The sequence below is a fragment of the Cherax quadricarinatus genome, chromosome 51 (assembly GCF_038502225.1).
Source record: "Cherax quadricarinatus isolate ZL_2023a chromosome 51, ASM3850222v1, whole genome shotgun sequence".
Lineage (NCBI taxonomy): Eukaryota > Metazoa > Arthropoda > Malacostraca > Decapoda > Parastacidae > Cherax > Cherax quadricarinatus.
In genome coordinates this window covers 29,775,976-29,793,297 of record NC_091342.1, presented here as the reverse complement: position 1 = coordinate 29,793,297, position 17,322 = coordinate 29,775,976, and the positions used below count along the sequence as shown (strand labels likewise).

Below are 17,322 nucleotides of genomic sequence, written 5' to 3'. Positions count from 1 at the left end.
CATCATGTAAAACAATTACAGGTTGTCATTGTACACTCACTTGGCAGGACGATAGTACCTCCCTGGGCGGTTGCTGTTTACTAACCTGCTACCTAGGATATATATATATATATATATATATATATATATATATATATATATATATATATATATATATATATATATATATATATATATATATATATATTTTTTATTTTTTTTTTCAACTAGTCGGCCGTCTCCCACCGAGTCAGGGTGACCCAAAAAAGAAAGAAAATCCCCAAAAAGAAAATACTTTCATCATCATTTAACACTTTCACCACACTCACACATTATCACTGTTTTTGCAGAGGTGCTCAAGATACAACAGTTTAGAAGCATATACGTATAAAGATACACAACATATCCCTCCAAACTGCCAATATCCCAAACCCTTCCTTTAAAGTGCAGGCATTGTACTTCCCATTTCCAGGACTCAAGTCCGACTATATGAAAGTAACTGGTTTCCCTGAACCCCTTCACTAAATATTACCCTGCTCACACTCCAACAGATCGTCAGGTCCCAAGTACCATTCGTCTCCATTCACTCCTATCTAACACGCTCACGCACGCTTGCTAGAAGTCCAAGCCCCTCGCCCACAAAACGTCCTTTACCCCCTCTCTCCAACCCTTTCGAGGACGACCCCTACCCCGCCTTCCTTCCCCTATTGATTTATATGCTTTTCATATATATATATATATATATATATATATATATATATATATATATATATATATATATATATATATATATATATATATATATATATATATATATATACATATATATATATATACATATATATATATATACATACACGTGTATATATATTATATATTATGTATGTATGTGTCTTTTTAGGTAAGAGTTGTCTGTCTTCAGCTTATGCATACTGTTGTTAGTAATCTTTTAACCCTTTTTCCTTATTGAATGCTAATAACTCTGTTTCTGACACTCAGGCTCTCTAGGGGTGAGGGGACCCTTAACTTACAGCTGTGGTGTGTGTGTGTGTGTGTGTGTGTGTGTGTGTGTGTGTGTGTGTGGGAGGGGGTTAGGTGTGTGAGAGAGGGAGAGATTTGTGCCTCATCTACCATAAATCATTGTTCATCCTGGTTATCCTGGTCATTCTGGTTGTTCTTTATTTCCTGCTTTGATCCTTTTATATGAGCTTTTCCTGTCATCACTAATTTTAATCCATTTTTTTAATTTATGTAACAAAAGATGAGTTCTTCTGTCTGTTTATGTATCTATACTAAGGGACTTAATGCATGCGCTCCTAAATGTCACACATCTCTGTACAGACATTGTATCATGCTGAAATAAATAATCTCTATGTACATATATAAATATATATATATATTTATATATATATATATATATATATATATATATATATATATATATATATATATATATATATATATATATATATATATATATATATATATATATATATAATGTACACATGGTATATATTATTTTTTCTTAAGAAAATGAGGTAAAAATTTTGCATGTTGGTTATTTGAGTGCAAGAGTGTCAGAAATAGTTTGCAGTTTTTATCCTGCATTAAATTCAGGAATGAACATTGCCATATAAAAAAGGTTAGTGTATATATAAATTACTTGGTTTTATTTCATAACATTTTAATGCATTATTTTTTGTAATTTTATATTGTACCAATGTTTATTTTTTATTAGTTGTATTTTTAGTAAGCTTGCTTATAAAGCTCCTCTATATAGTGTGATTTAAAAAAAGTGTATTCAAAGTTGAATAACACTTGAAAAGATTTACGTATTAAGTGCTGTTTATTTTTGGATACATTTTTTTCAATTGCTCTAGCAAAAAATTGCTCTGTACAGATTAGCTTAGAAAGAAAGCTTACTGCATATACAGTTCATGTATGTTTTTTTTAATTGCCTCATGATGGTGAGTTGACTTTGCCTTGCATATTGCTGGCATGGTCAACATATATTCTGACATTGTAAAGTCAGGGACATGGGTGAGAAAGAAAGCAAAGACGCGAACACCGCAGCAAGGAGTGGACTTGCTGCTGTGCCCCGATGCTGCTGCTGATGAAACTCGGGTCACTCTGCTGGGTGCTGACGCTAGTATAGAAGCTGACGCTAGTTCAGGAGCTGACACATGGCTGGAGCTTCAGACACTGAAACACAGTAATGATGCAGGGCTTAATGACAGTGCTAATGACATAAACTTGGAGCATTGTTACTCTGATAATGTACTGAATCTGTCGGCTTCTACGCATGAACCCAACAATCCACCACCAGTAATTACCTCTTCATGTGTCGCTGCTGTGCTAGCTATTGTTGCTATGTTGTGGCTAATGGGTTAGTTGCCTATGTTATATATACACAGCTTTTTCGTCCTCTCGCCGTCTCATGATTCACTTGTCATAACATTAGCGACAAACTGTTTTCTTATCAGATGTGCAGAAAAGCTGTGTATACTTGTATGTAATAAATGAAAATAAAGATAACATAAGCATAAATATAACTTATCATATAATTACTGTATGTCTAAATTAATACATTTTAACAAATTTAAAATATTATTGAATTAATCTCTACATATTGGATACAAAAGCTTTATTTCATCTCAGGCGAAGAGAGCAGGAATTTTTGTGTTAGGAATGTCTATGACCATTTATTGCAAAGTGTAAAAGTATATTAAAATGAAGCAAAAATAATTGTATCTAAAGGTTGACTTTTATAATGTAATAATTATATTTTTTAAAGTTGAAGTTTTGTCAGCCCACCAAAAAAAAAAAAAAAAAAATGTGCTTTACATATTCTGTATAATTGCCTCTTTTTTCCAAAATTATTATCCATCCTGATAATTATCCATAATTATCAAAGCTTTGTGCTTTGTTTTTAGTATTGTATAGGCCTTAGTAATGCAATGTTCTGTATTGCTAAGTTTTTCTCAGTATTGTGGTATAGTACTTTATAAGTTGGCTTTATGTAAATTGTTTATCTTAGTAGTACTGTTATTGCTTATGGTTGTAAGCAAAGTAAATACAGTAAATAAATCTTTAATTAAACTTTCCCTTGTGGGTTTAGCACTTTCTATAAGTATGATAATTCATCTTTAAGATTCGTGTCATTGTTCAGGATACGGTTCATTTTTTTTATGGTGGCAAAGCAGTCAGGACTCCTTCGTAGCTCCCAGGATGTGTATACCATGTTACCATTATTAAAGTCAGGAGTCTGTTCGTGCTTTCAAGCCTTAGTTCACAACACATCACTGTTCTAGGCCCTATGATCCTGATGGTCATATTCTCACTCTTGAATGTTATGTTTATAGCTTAACATGCAAGTCATTGTGAATTTCTTCAAAAGAACAGGAACTCAATAAAATTCCAAATTATTATTATTATTATTATTATTATTATTATTATTATTATTCTTTCTTTCAACAAACCGGCCGTATCCCACCGAGGCAGGGTGGCCCAAAAAGAAAAACAAAAGTATTATTATTTTTATTATTGTCTCATTAAATATAAGAAGAATATTGGAGTTGTAAAAGTGAATAATGGGGTGGTGGAGAGAGGTGTGGAATCAAATGATAGTGAATCAGATACAGAGTGAAATTTGTCTCAACTGCATTTTGCTGATGATAGTTGTTTTGGGAGGTTTGGAAGAGAAGTTTTGAAGGTTGGTGGGTGAATTTGGGAGGGTGCATAAAAGAAGAAAATTAAAAATAAACATAGAAAAGAGCAATGTGAAAAGTAATGATATGTCTAAGCAGTGAAAAATTGGAAGTCAGATTGGAGGGAGGGAGTACAGTATGGCCCCGCTTTATGGCGTTTCGCCTTACGTCATTCTCCTAATACAGACATTTCAAATGATAACCAAAACTCTATATGGCTCCCCCCACATGACTTTCTAATATGATCACCGTGTCCCACCCAGTTTGTTCACATTTTCCGTGAGCACAGTGTCTCTCCATTATGTTTGGAAACTTTCCAGAATTTCAAGTGCGGGGTGGCCCGAAAGGAAAAACAAAAGTTTCTCCTTTCACATTTAGTAATACATACAGGAGAAGGAGTTACTAGCCCCTAGCTCCTGGCATTTTAGTCACCTCTTACAGTACGCATAGCTTACGGAGGAAGAATTCTGTTCCACTTCCCCATGGAGATAAGAGGAAATAAACAAGAACAAGAACTAGCAAGGGGTGTGTATATATATGCTTGTACATGTATGTGTAGTGTGACCTAAGTGTAAGTAGAAGTAGCAAGACGTACCTGAAACCTTGCATGTTTATGAGAGAAAAAACACCAGCAATCCTACCATCATGTAAAACAATTACAGGCTTTCATTTTACATTCACTTGGCAGGACGGTAGTACCTCCCTGGGCGGCTGCTGTCTACCAACCTACTACCTAGATGTTTTACATATACTCTGATAAATATACTTATGTGTACCTGTACCTAAATAAACTTACACACTGTGCTGGCATGCAGGTACACATTAAAATCAGTATGAGTGTCTTATTGGTCTTGAGGACACCATATTAATAATGATAATGATAATACACTATAATAATCACTGAGGCACATTAAATGTCATATATTATGTTAATGTAAACCTTTTCATTAATCCATCTGTGATATTTTTTTCAAAAATATATAATAAACACGGTATGTAACATAAACATGATAAGTATATCCCACAGTAGAATAAATTAACAAATATGAGATGTTACGTGTATGAACCAAAACCAGATGGATTTGTTTGCTTGTTTACATTCTTCACGTCTCTCTCCTCTCTCATTTGCTCGTTCTCTCTATCTCGTTTATTCATTTTACCTTATTTACTCACCTTTTGCTCTACATTAAGACTACAAATATTTTAAGGTAAGTAATGAGTGTACTGTTCATGTATTTTATCACTCTATTGCACTTTAAATGCCATAGTATGTGTATGTGTGGGTGGGGTAGGGTGGACTTGTCTACCATACCTCCCACACCTGACTTCCTACAAATAAATACTACTCACCTCTCACCCTACATTAAGACTACAGATATTTTAAGGTAAGTAATGAGTGTACTGTGTGTATTTTACTTTTTATTTTTTTAATACCTAGTTCTATTGCTAACTTAATATATGTTAGTGTAAATTTAACTGGCATTTATATGCAATTATAAGTGGAAAAAATGGCTTTCTGCTTTCTGGCAGTAGTCTGGATATAAACCTGCCATATAAGTGGGGCCCTACTGTATGTAGGAAATAAATGTACTTACATATTTGGGAGTGGATATGCTGATGGGTCTGTGAAAGACGAGGGGGAAAATAGGTGGTGCATTGAGGTGTCTGTGCAGAGGAAGTGTTTATCTATGGAGGCAAAAAGGAAAATATACCAGAGTATAGTAGTACCAACATATATATCAATGTGAAACATGGATTTTAAATATTGCAGGAAGGAGGAGACCAGAGGCAGTGAAAATGTTTGAGAACAGTGTGTGGTGTAAATATTATGCAGAGAATTCAGGGTTGTTAAGGTGGTTTGGGCATTTAGAGAGGATGTAACAGAATAAGAAGACTAAAAAGTTGTATAAATCTGAGGTGTAAGGAAAGAGGGTTAGGGGTCATCCCAGGAATTTCCAGAAAGGAGGGAGGGGGTATGGGAAATCTTGATTGCCAGTATTTTGAGTATCCAGGAGGCTTATGTGAGCATGTTAAGCTTGATGTGCTGTTGGAGTATGAGCATGGTAACATTTATGAAGGGATTCAAGGTGATGGGTTAGCTGGATGAGGGAGGGAGGAAAGAGTATTAGGGAGATATGTATTTGCAAATTCTCTATTTTTTCACAGTCTATCCTCATTATATCACTCTAAACTGATTTATAACAACATTCATAAGAAAAACCCGAGAGAACAAACACAATTTTTGATGTGGAAAATCCAGTGATCGTATTTTGAATGAAATCATATTTGTTTTTTAATGAAAGTAGTGTGCTGTGCATGGTCATGTTAGATTAAACAAGACTGTCATAGTTCCAGTAGGTCAGCAGATGTTTACCTAGTGAAAAAGTCATCATGTGATTAACAGCCATGTTAGGAGACATGATGTTTCTTGATAAGAGACAGGATAAAAAATAAGACATGGGCAATGGAGTTGATTAAGTTCTAGATGGCCAGGTAATTGTGGAAGTTGAATAATAGAAAACTGGATAAGTGATTGACTTTATTAATTCTATTGAAACTTTTTAAATGATGCTTATTTTTTTAGTTTTTTATGATCGTGTTGTTATTCCTTTTATTATTAATTTGAGGTGTGTTTTAGCATAGACTACAACATTTTACAACACAGTATTTTGAAGGACTTTTGAATCTTGTTAGTTTATAAATCTTACATTTCCCTTCCTCTCACCCCCCCAAATTCCCTCCTCTGTCAGTTATAATTCACAGTCTTGAGCAAAATTGTAGTTATAATCTTTTTTCATCTGTGAGTTCATCTAATTGTAGTATTTCTTCATGATCATCCTCCACTCAAACATAAGACAGCATTTGCTTTTTAAAATATATGTGCTTGTCTGTTTCTAAACAAATGACACTGCAAAATATTCCCAACATGTATTTTACCAGCAGTAAACAAATTTTATTAATAGGTAGGAGGGTAACCATGGTATGGTAAACATACCACAGACTTGCTGATTAATCTCTTGGAAATCACAAGCTCATTATGTAAGTTGTGAGGATCAACTGCTGTGGTAGTGGATGTATGTGTCTTGTTGTATGTTGTGAGATTGATTGCTGTGGTATTGGATGTACAGTGGAGCCTCAAATATCGAACTGCTCCCAACTCAACCAGTTATGTAAGTGTAATTTTGTAAGTGCTTCTATAAGTGTATTTTTGAGGGTCTGAAATGAACTAATCCAATTTACGTTATTCCTGATGGGAATAAATTCATTCGGTAGCGGCACTCGAACAGCCGTCTGGAACGAAGAAAGTTTGATATTTGAGGTTCCACTGTATATGTCTTGTTTTATGTTGTAGTTTGACTGCTATGGTAGTGGATGTATGTGTCTTGTTGTTTGTTGTGAGATTGACTGCTGTGGTAGTGGATGTATGTGTCTTGTTGTATGTTGTGAGATTGACTGCTGTGGTAGTGGATATGTGTGCACTTGTTATTTCTATAAACATGACTTCACATTTGAAAGGCTATACATATGTACCATTAAGTTTTTTAAACAAGTAGAGTGGTTGAATATGGTAATCGTACTATTTATAATAAGCTATCACAAGGGATGTTCCTCAGGGATGGTATTTCCTCTGATAGTGTTTACAAGTCATGGAAATGATTTGCCAGAAGAGATGAAAATCTGAAACCTCATAAAGAACGATAAAATATTTCTTGCAAAAAAAAAAAAAATAGCTATAAGAAGATAATTACAAACTGATGAAATGGAGTAAGAGAGGATGGACTTTAACATAGATAAGTATACAGTGGACCCCCGGTTAACGATATTTTTTCACTCCAGAAGTATGTTCAGGTGCCAGTACTGACCGAATTTGTTCCCATAAGGAATATTGTGAAGTAGATTAGTCCATTTCAGACCCCCAAACATACACGTACAAACGCACTTACATAAATACACTTACATAATTGGTCGCATTCGGAGGTAATCGTTATGCGGGGGTCCACTGTACTAGAAACATGAAAAGTAAGAGAAAATGAAAGTATGTCCCATGAAAGATATAAATTGTATTCTAGAATATTAAAAACATTGATCAAAAAGGAGGACTCTTAAGAGTAATCATAGATATATTTGCACCAAAAAATTGATGAAACTGTTACACTGAGATATTTTTTGATGATGGTGTTGCTAATTGTAGACATAGGCTCTCTCATGGAAGCTATTCTGTGTACTGCATGTGGTGAGGTGTTTCTTGACTTAGAAATACAGGTTAATATCAAATGGTGAGTGACTAGTACGAACTTGCTTGCCTGTGCACCATGGATGTGGTGCCACCCACTTAGGGACCATAATAGCATAACACACACTGGCCATCCCTGCTAAACATAGTGGCTGCTTAATTCCAGTACACTAGACAAGAGGCAGTCTTCATGTAAGTTCAAGGCACTAGCAATGCTTCATTTGTAGACAGAAGAAAGAACACGCATGATCACATGAAACATTATACAGTAATATGAGGAAGTAGATAAAGAGCTCTTAGAGACCACATTTGTACACTGAAAAAAGAACAGTGGCTAAAGGATATGATAAAAAATATACAATGTGCACTAATATATAATAGCACTAGAATTATTAAATTTTTTGTGAAATTAAACACAAAAGATGGGACACCATAAGCACAGCTCTGCTCACTTTAACCCTTTGACTGTCGCAAGCCCATTTCTGAAACTGTTTTCCTATGTTGAAGAATATTAAAAAAATAAGAAAATTATTTTTTCTTTCCAAAATGCTAGGATTAATTTTCTGAGTATTTTAAGCTTAAAATTTTTTTTTTTGTAGTCAGTACTTACCAAGATATAGAGGCATAAAGTTGGCAGAAAATGAGCCGCATGTGGCAACAGCGTTAAATGCCGCTCACCCATTTGCTGCTGTTAGGTAGTTATCCTAGGTAAATGGTCATGTGTCATCATTCCTACCTACCTTCCTACCTTTCTTTCTTTTTTCATTCTTTCTTTCTTTCTTCATTCTTTCTTTATTCTTTCTTCATTCTGTGTGTGTGTGTGTGTGTGTGTGTGTGTGTGTGTGTGTGTGTGTGTGTGTGTGTGTAAGTGTGTGTGTGTAAGTGTGTAAGGGGATGTGTGTGTAGGGGTGAGTGTGTGGGGAGGGGGGACTTCTAAATGTGCTGAGTCAGGGTGCAGCAGCTGTCAAAATGACATATTATTCCATCACTCACTACCCTTACTGCCTGTCAACACCCATGGGGTCCCATGCCTTCTTTTCCACCTCCTTGATACCTACCTACCATTCTTTCTTTCTTTCTTTTTCTTTCTCTTCTTTCTTCTGGTATCCTGGGTATTGCTTTTGGTCACACTCTTCAAAACCATGAAATTCGCCTTCACTGACACTTCCATGTATGTTAGAGCGATCACTTGGGAAGAGAAGAGTCCCAGATTCGCCAGGGAGTCACATATTTCTTACTGCTAGGCATGCTGAACAAGGTATACTGAAATGGCATTCTCACAATGCACCACTGGCTTCCCGATTTTTTTTTATACTGTGCATACTGACCAAGGAGACACATTCTCTCACATGTGGGCCTACCAGCTTTACCCTGCTCGATTTGAAGCTGCTATAACTTTGGCGTATTAATATGTCAAACACATTGGTTCGTAAGACGTAAGACCTAAGTTCGTAAGACCTAGGTACAGTATTAACTGCAAAGGTAATTACTCAATTGCCATTGAAAACTGTTTTAACTATATTGTATCTGGTGTGAATATTGCTGTATAAGCCAGCCGGTTTTGAATTATTATTAGTATTTGGGAGCTTATGACCTACAATTTATGTAGCTGTGCACCACATTGTAACAGTGTTCAAAAATATTAACTCAGTCAAGTTTATAATTAGAAGAATAATAATATGGAGTAGTGGGTTAGAATTCTGTCTTCATAAGCCAAGCATGTCAAAAAAGGCAACTAAAATGCCTTTCTGTATCAGTTACTGTACTAACAAGACAAAGAAGGAAATTTTGAAGATGGTTTCTTTGAATATTCTTGGGTGTAGTACAGATAAGAAAAAATTGAATGTTTGTGTTATGAGTGACAAAAGCTGGATATAAGAGGGGTAGGAGAATTTCAGTGTCGAGGAGTAAATGGGAATAGATAAGATATATCTGAGAGAATCAGAGCAAGAGTAACATTAAATGATTAATTATGGAAAGGATAGAGTGGGCATAATATAAAATTAAAGAATTATGTCAATTAGAAGTGGATTAAGTCTAAGGACAAGAAAAAGGAGTACTACAGGAGAGCTAAGGGCTCAGAAAGGGTAGGAAGAAAAACAGGAGGGGGAAGGAACTGAAGGACAGAACACACTTAGGTAGAAGAAAGAACAAAAAAAAAAAAAAGGGAAATATAGGAAAGGAGAGATAGTAGTGAGAGGAGAAGGAGAAGAAAGGATCAGGTCAACTTATGAGTGTTCTGAGGTTTAGAGCATTTGACTGGACTGAGATTCATATTAGGAAAGTTGTATATAAGGGATGCTTCAACAAGATGGTATCTGTCAAGGCTAAAAGTAAGATAGACTGGCCTACCTCTAGCCTTCACAGAACCATCTTGTTGAAGCACCCCTTATATACAACTGTCCTTGTATGAATATTAGTCCAGGCTTTGTCTTAGCAAATGCTGTCCTTTCTCATTACATTGTCAGATGCTCCAAACTTCAGAATACTCGTGACTTGACCTGATCTTATCTTCTCCTCATGCTACCACATTTCCTTTACTATTTTTTTTCCTTTTTTCTTTGTTTTCCTTTCTTCTGCCTAAATATGCTCTGTCCTTCAGTTTTTTTGATCCTACCCCTTGTGGGCCCTTAGCTCTCCTGCAGTGCTCCTGTTTTTGTCCACTCCTACTACTACAGTAGTAGCCTGGTGGCTAAAGCTCCCGCTTCACACACGGAGGGCCCGGGTTCGATTCCCGGTGGGTGGAAACATTTCGACACGTTTCCTTACACCTGTTGTCTTGTTCACCTAGCAGCAAATAGGTACCTGGGTGTTAGTCGACTGGTGTGGGTCGCATCCTGGGGGACAAGATTAAGGACCCCAATGGAAATAAGTTAGACAGTCCTCGATGACACACTGACTTTCTTGGGTTATCCTGGGTGGCTAACCCTCCGGGGTTAAAAATCCGAACGAAATCTTATCTTATCTTATGGCAACCACTCCATTACTACTATTATTGTTACTACCACTACTGGTGCCTCCCTTCACTCCCCTTTCTATCTCTTGTGCCACTAAAACTACTCCCCTTTCTATCTCTTGTGCCACTAAAACTACTCCCCTTTATTTCTACTACCACTATTACTTTTACTACTACTTCCAGTACCAGCATTGCCACTACTACTACTACTTTTTCTTTCTCTCTTTGTCCTGTCCCTGTCCCTCTCACTTATATATACTGGCTCCTTCACTCTTTTATCTCAGTGTGACTTATAAATGGTTCAAGTCGGAGTGAAACGTCATCATAAGCTTCTCTCTCCCATGTGCTGGTTATTTGTATATTGTTCTGTTCATGTTATTGTGCCTTTTTGTTCTTTAGGGAGCATAGCATCAGTAAACAGAAGTAAAAGTGAATGAAGTGAAGGAAGAGATGATTAATAATTGATAAAAGCAATTATTGGCAGAAAAGTGAGCTAGAGAGGGTACAGCAGATGAGGTGGTCAAGGAGGTATGGGATAAGGTTAAGAATGCAATACTAGAGTGTAAAGCAGAAGTTTGTGTGTATAAGGGTGGATGTGGGTGGGAAGAGGAGTAATTGGTGGAATAATAAAATAAGGAGAATGGTCAGGAAGAAGCATTTAGCATATGAGCATTTTACAAGATAGAAAGACGGACCATGCAGAGAGGAAAAGAGAGGTTAACCCTTTGGCTGTTTTGGTCGTATATATACGTATTACGAGCCACCGTGTTTGACATATGTATACTCAAAAATTGTAGTGGCTTCAAATCAAGCAGGAGAAAGCTGGTAGGCCCACATTTGAGAGAATGAGTCTGTGTGGTCAGTGTGCACCATATAAAAAAAATCCTGCAGCACGCAGTGCATAATGAGAAAAAAAAACTTTGACCATTTTTTTGGATTAAAACGCCGACTTTGTGGTGTATTTTCGTATAGTATTTATGGTTGTATTCTCGTTTTCTTGGTCTCATTTGATAGAATAGAAAACGTATTAAAGAAATAGAGGTGATTGGTTTTCCTATGAAAAGGACCTTGAAATGGAGCTCAAAGTATGGGAAATGTTTGATTTTTGCTGATGTTCAAAAGTAAACAAATGATGCCATTGTCCAATAAATGTCCAACTAGCCATTCTAATATGCAGTCACGAATGGGTTGACATTATTTGTACATTTATTACAATATTGCAGTAGTGTGCACAACAGTAAATCTTCTGTTTTTTGTTTGAATAAAAATTAAAAATAGAAAGCAAGAGTAATATCAGAGGGGCCTGGAGACATGACTGATGAACAAAGAAAATGTTATTTTAGAGCCAGGAATGTCTGCATTCTTCATGCTGGACCCTATTTTGAAATTGGCATGTTTTTTAATTTGAGTGAAAGTGGCCAAATAGCAAATTTCTGACCTCGTTATTGGGTTGTTGAAATTGGTAAATCGGCAGTTTCTTGTACTCAATCGATAGAACAAGTGGAGTTCTAAAGAAATAGCTATGAGTTTGGTCGACTGGAACAATGGAATTAGCCGAAAATAGGGCTCAAAGTGGACAAACTCGCCGAGGTCGCTAACTTCACGAGAGGGTAATTCCATAAGTTTTCCATCAAATTTTGTTCTTTTGGTGTCATTACCATTGGAAAAAAATTCTCTATCATTACATAAGAAAAAATTGCCCTTTTGTCTGAGCTGGCAGCCTCACCATACCTTATCACACTGTGTATGCCACTACGCTTCTTAAATCTCTCAAACCAGCCTTTGCTGACCATAAAATCATAAACATCACCACTCGTTGCAGGCATTTTCTTTACGAGGTCGTCATGCAACTGCCTTGCCTTTTCACATATTATCGACTGCATAATACTATTTCCTGCTAACTGTTTTTGGGTAATCCACACCAACAATAACCTCTCCACTTCTTCAAGGGTTTGTGATCTCTCTTTTGTCAGCATATCTACCCCTTTTGCAACAACAGCACACTTTATTTCCTTTCCCTTCGCCACAATCGAAGTGACGGTTGAATGAGGTTTGCCATACATCCTGGCAAGCTTTGTAACACACACACCTCTCTCATATTTTTCAATGATTTCTTTCTTGAATTTGATCGTGTTCCTCACTTTCTTTACCAAAGGGCTGGCACTAGCTTTCTTTGTGCCCATGGTGACTTATTAAGCAGTTGCAAACACAAAAAATGGATTATTATGAAATGTATCGTATGAACCTGTGAGGTGATGGTCACTCAATAAACAATAGCACACTGAGTGTGAATGATGCGGGAGACTGGCTTTTTGTGCACGCTGATGACAGATGCATACCGGACGGTCGCCGAATCACGAGGCCAGTCACGAACCGCGAGGGTATAGTTTGGTGAAAAAAATTGCCCAAAGTTGGATTTCACAAAAGTCGCAGCCGCCGAATGGTGGGGGGCTCACTGTACTTAAACATTCTCTGCCATTTGTAGTTAATTTGAACTGTTGTCTGACTTCTGTTGTCGCTATAGGTAAGAGTAGAAAGTATAAGGAAACTTGCCTATGTACAGAAGTACCTTGACTTACGAGTGCCCCGGCTTATGAGTTTTCCGAGTTACGTACTAGCTGTCGCTCGGTCGATTTTTTGCTCTGAGTTGTGAACCAAAATCCGAGTTATGAGCGAGCTTCAGATATGCCTCCACTAGTTGGCGCAGCGAACGCCATAACATGTGCCCAGCATCCCAGCATTTTGTGCTTTATATGTAGTTATTTTGGTAAATTTCTTTTTTCTAACCATGGGTCCTAAGAAAGTAAGTGCAAAGGACAATGCTGCGAAGAAGAGGATGATGTCCATTGAATTAAAGCATGAAATCATAGAAAAAATAAGAAAATCACTTTTGTTTCAGTGTTTTCCTTTTGAAGCTAGTGATCTAGTGCAGTTAGCCTCACAAACACTGTTTTCTCTTATAATAAGACCTCAGAAGGGCAAGAATGGGAAGATATGGTTAGAGCGATAATTATTTTTACCTCGGGAGTGGCTGCAACCACACATCACATAATGACATGTTTTATTCATTTTAGAGTATACATATATCATGTTTCTATGTTTATATTGTTTATCATGTCATATTAGATCAATTGTGGTAGATAAATAAGCCGTAGAGTTGATATTAGCGTTATATTGAAGTATTTTCTCCTGCCTCCCGAGAGCCAGGAATTCCGCTGGAATGGACGAATGGCATTTCTGTTAATTTCAACGAGGAAAATTGATTTTATATACAAGCAAATTGAGTTACCAGCTCGGTCAGGGAATGAATTAAACTCATAAGTCAAGGTACCACTGTATCTAACCTCCTCCAGGATTGAACCTGTATCTTTTAGTTGTGAGATGAGTGCATTATTACTGAGCTTCAAATAGCCTCAGATTCAGTAAAATATTACTTAAGGGTGGAATTTCCAGGAGTATGTATGATAGATAAAAAATTTTCTATAAAAATTTCCTTATGTGTAGCTTACATAGAATAACCCAAAAAAGTCAATGTGGCCTTGCAATACAATATTTAAATTGTTAAACAGAGAGAGAGAGAGAGAGAGAGAGAGAGAGGATCTAGGAATAATTAGAGTGAGTATTGGTCAAGAATGAATAAAAAGATGCAGTACTGTGACTGGAACAATGCACAAAAACTCACACATAGAAAGAAACTTATGACCATGTTTCAATCCAACTTGAACCAGTAACTAGTCACATGACTAGTGTGACTAGTTAATTAATGGTCCAAGTCAGACTGAAACATCGTCCTAAGTTTCATTCTTTTGTGTGTGGGTTACTTGTGTACAGGTTGAGGTTTTAAGGCCAAATTTTAGAAAAACTGGACATTAACCTATTTTTTTTTTTCAACAAACTGGCCGTATCCCACCGAGGCAGGGTGGCCCACCGAGGCAGGGTGGCCCACCGAGGCAGGGTGGCCCACCGAGGCAGGGTGGCCCACCGAGGCAGGGTGGCCCACCGAGGCAGGGTGACCCACTGAGGCAGGGTGGCCCACCAGGCAGGGTGACCCACCGAGGCAGGGTGGCCCAAAAAGAAAAACAAAAGTTTCTCTTTTTAAATTTAGTAATAATAATAATAATACATAATACAGTAATAATCTTGAGAGGTTGAAATTCTTCTTTGGTACATCAAAAGCTAAAATCCACACTCAGTAACCTTATTCCACATTAAATATACAAAATTAAATATACAAATAAAATTGATAATTGTTAGTTTCAATTGTGTCACCCTCTTCTGTCAGTTTTTTTTTTTTTTTACACAGGTCAATTTTACAATCTAAGAGCTGCTATCCTACCTCAACTTATTTCAAACCCAGCCCCATCTAAGGTATACTACCACCCCCCGAGGATGCCATCCACAACAGTTGACTAACACCCAGGTACCTACTTACTGCTAGGTGAACAGGGGTAGCAGATGTAAGGAAACATGCCCAACATTTCCACCTGGCTGGGAATCGAACCACAGACACTCGGTGTGGGAGCCGAGTGCGCTACCAACCAAGCCACGAGATACCTAACAAGACAACAGTAGATCATTGCAGAATTGCTACTCTGGCTACTCTTCCCATTGATGGTAATTCATTTTGGAAAAGAGGGTGAGGATGGTAAGCCAAGTTAGTATTAAGGGGGGGGGGGGAAGATGGTGTCACCCACCTGTCATCATATCCCCTCTCCATGATCAACCATGTATCCCCTTACCCAACCTCCCTCTATTGGCCAACCATATCTCCCTATTCCTCCTCATCTGCCAGACATGGATAACTCTGCTAACAAATAGAGCTACATAAATGAATCTGCAGGTCTTAACCAATCTCTACCAAGCAAACATGTGTTGGGTGTAAGTTGGCCCTGCCTAGCATGGGCCAGTGAGCTTACTATATTACACCTCTATAATGTAATGGTTGGGTGTGAGTTGAACCTGCCTATCATGAGCAAATAGGTCTACTGAAGTACTCCTATCCTTATGTTTATCAGGTGTTTGGGCTGAGAGTTTCTCTATTTATCACAAATGTTGTGAGAGTTTTGGTGAATTTTTCACATTTTAAAGTACCTTTTTTATTAGTTTTGACTAAAATACTTAAGATACATGGGTTTTTATTTTTTATTGGCAAAAAGTTGGTTATGTAAAAGTATACACAGTAAATGTTGTAAATGTAAATGTAGTAAATGTAAATGTCGTAAATGTAGTAGGAAAACTACAAAATAGCTTTCAGGTAATATATATATGTATGGGGGAAATGCTAAGATAACTATCATTAGTGGTACTTTGGTGCATAAAAAAAAAATTGACCAACAGTCTAGTTCAGGCCAGCATCCGAGAGCCCACAGAGGCAGTGACCCTGAAATCGACTACAGGTAGGCAGCAAAATAGAAAAAAGTTTGAAACTAGAAATTATTAATCCCAGAAATAATGAGTTATGAAAAACCAATGGAAAATACTGAAAATGACTTTATTGGTTGATAGAAGGAAGAAAGAGGAAACATAAACATGTTCAAGATCATAAAAGGATGCAGAGCGTGAAGATCTCTCATCATTGACAAAGAGGGAGAACAAGAGGGAGCAGTTGTAAATTAAAAATAGTCATTGAAAGGATAACATAAAAAAAATTCTTCCCAAATACGGACGTAGACCGCTGAATCTAAGCTTAGATTATAAGTGCTACTACCACTGATAAACCTAAAAAATAATTCTATAACTACATAAACACTGAAGATGAGGTGCTATGAACATTGCTCTGCTTCTGTAACTACAGATTGGTAGGTAGTAATTACACCATCTGTGCTCCATCGAATGTGACAGTCATACAGGTATTTTCTGAAGACATCTGTACATAAGCAGATTACTGAATGTGATTGTGTATTCTTAGACTTAGTAAACAACTAGGAGAAAATTATTGATAATAAGTTCGAAAAATTGCTCCAAAATTGTTTAAGTGTATTTGTCCTAGCCTTGACTCAGCCAGATATGTTCTGCAGAACTGGTATATTGTTAACAAAAATATTTTATGAGGATACACGTATGGTATATGCTGTACAATATATATACTGTACGGTATATGCTGCTCACATCTGTGAGTTTTGCTTGGAACTGAGACTGGTTAATGGCACTCAGTGGAAGTCAACAGTTGTTCTTTTATAATGACTACATTATTCATGAAACAAATACAAAGCAGTGTATATATACAGTTTATCATGATATAGTTATACCATTACTGAGTGTTCCACAATGTGGGAATGTGTGCTCTTAACTACTGGTTTCTTGACCTAGTTAATATGTATGTCTATGTTAATCTTCTAAGATAAATGTAGGAAATAACTATATATATATATATAAATGAAATTTTTTTTTACTAAATCTTTACAGAATAAATGTTATTTACCATGATGCTAACTGTTTGTTAAGGG

At 36.6% G+C, this 17,322-nt stretch overlaps 1 protein-coding gene across 1 annotated transcript in view; it reads left to right on the top strand.

The window, feature by feature from the left end:
* Positions 1 to 17,322, top strand: part of ATP8B (ATPase phospholipid transporting 8B) — a gene marked incomplete in the record, with an annotated part of 560,409 nt that overhangs the window by 432,047 nt on the left and 111,040 nt on the right. The window contains 1 exon segment of the mRNA XM_070095976.1: positions 2,008 to 2,304. Within this exon segment, the coding sequence (XP_069952077.1) occupies positions 2,008 to 2,304 (297 nt within the window).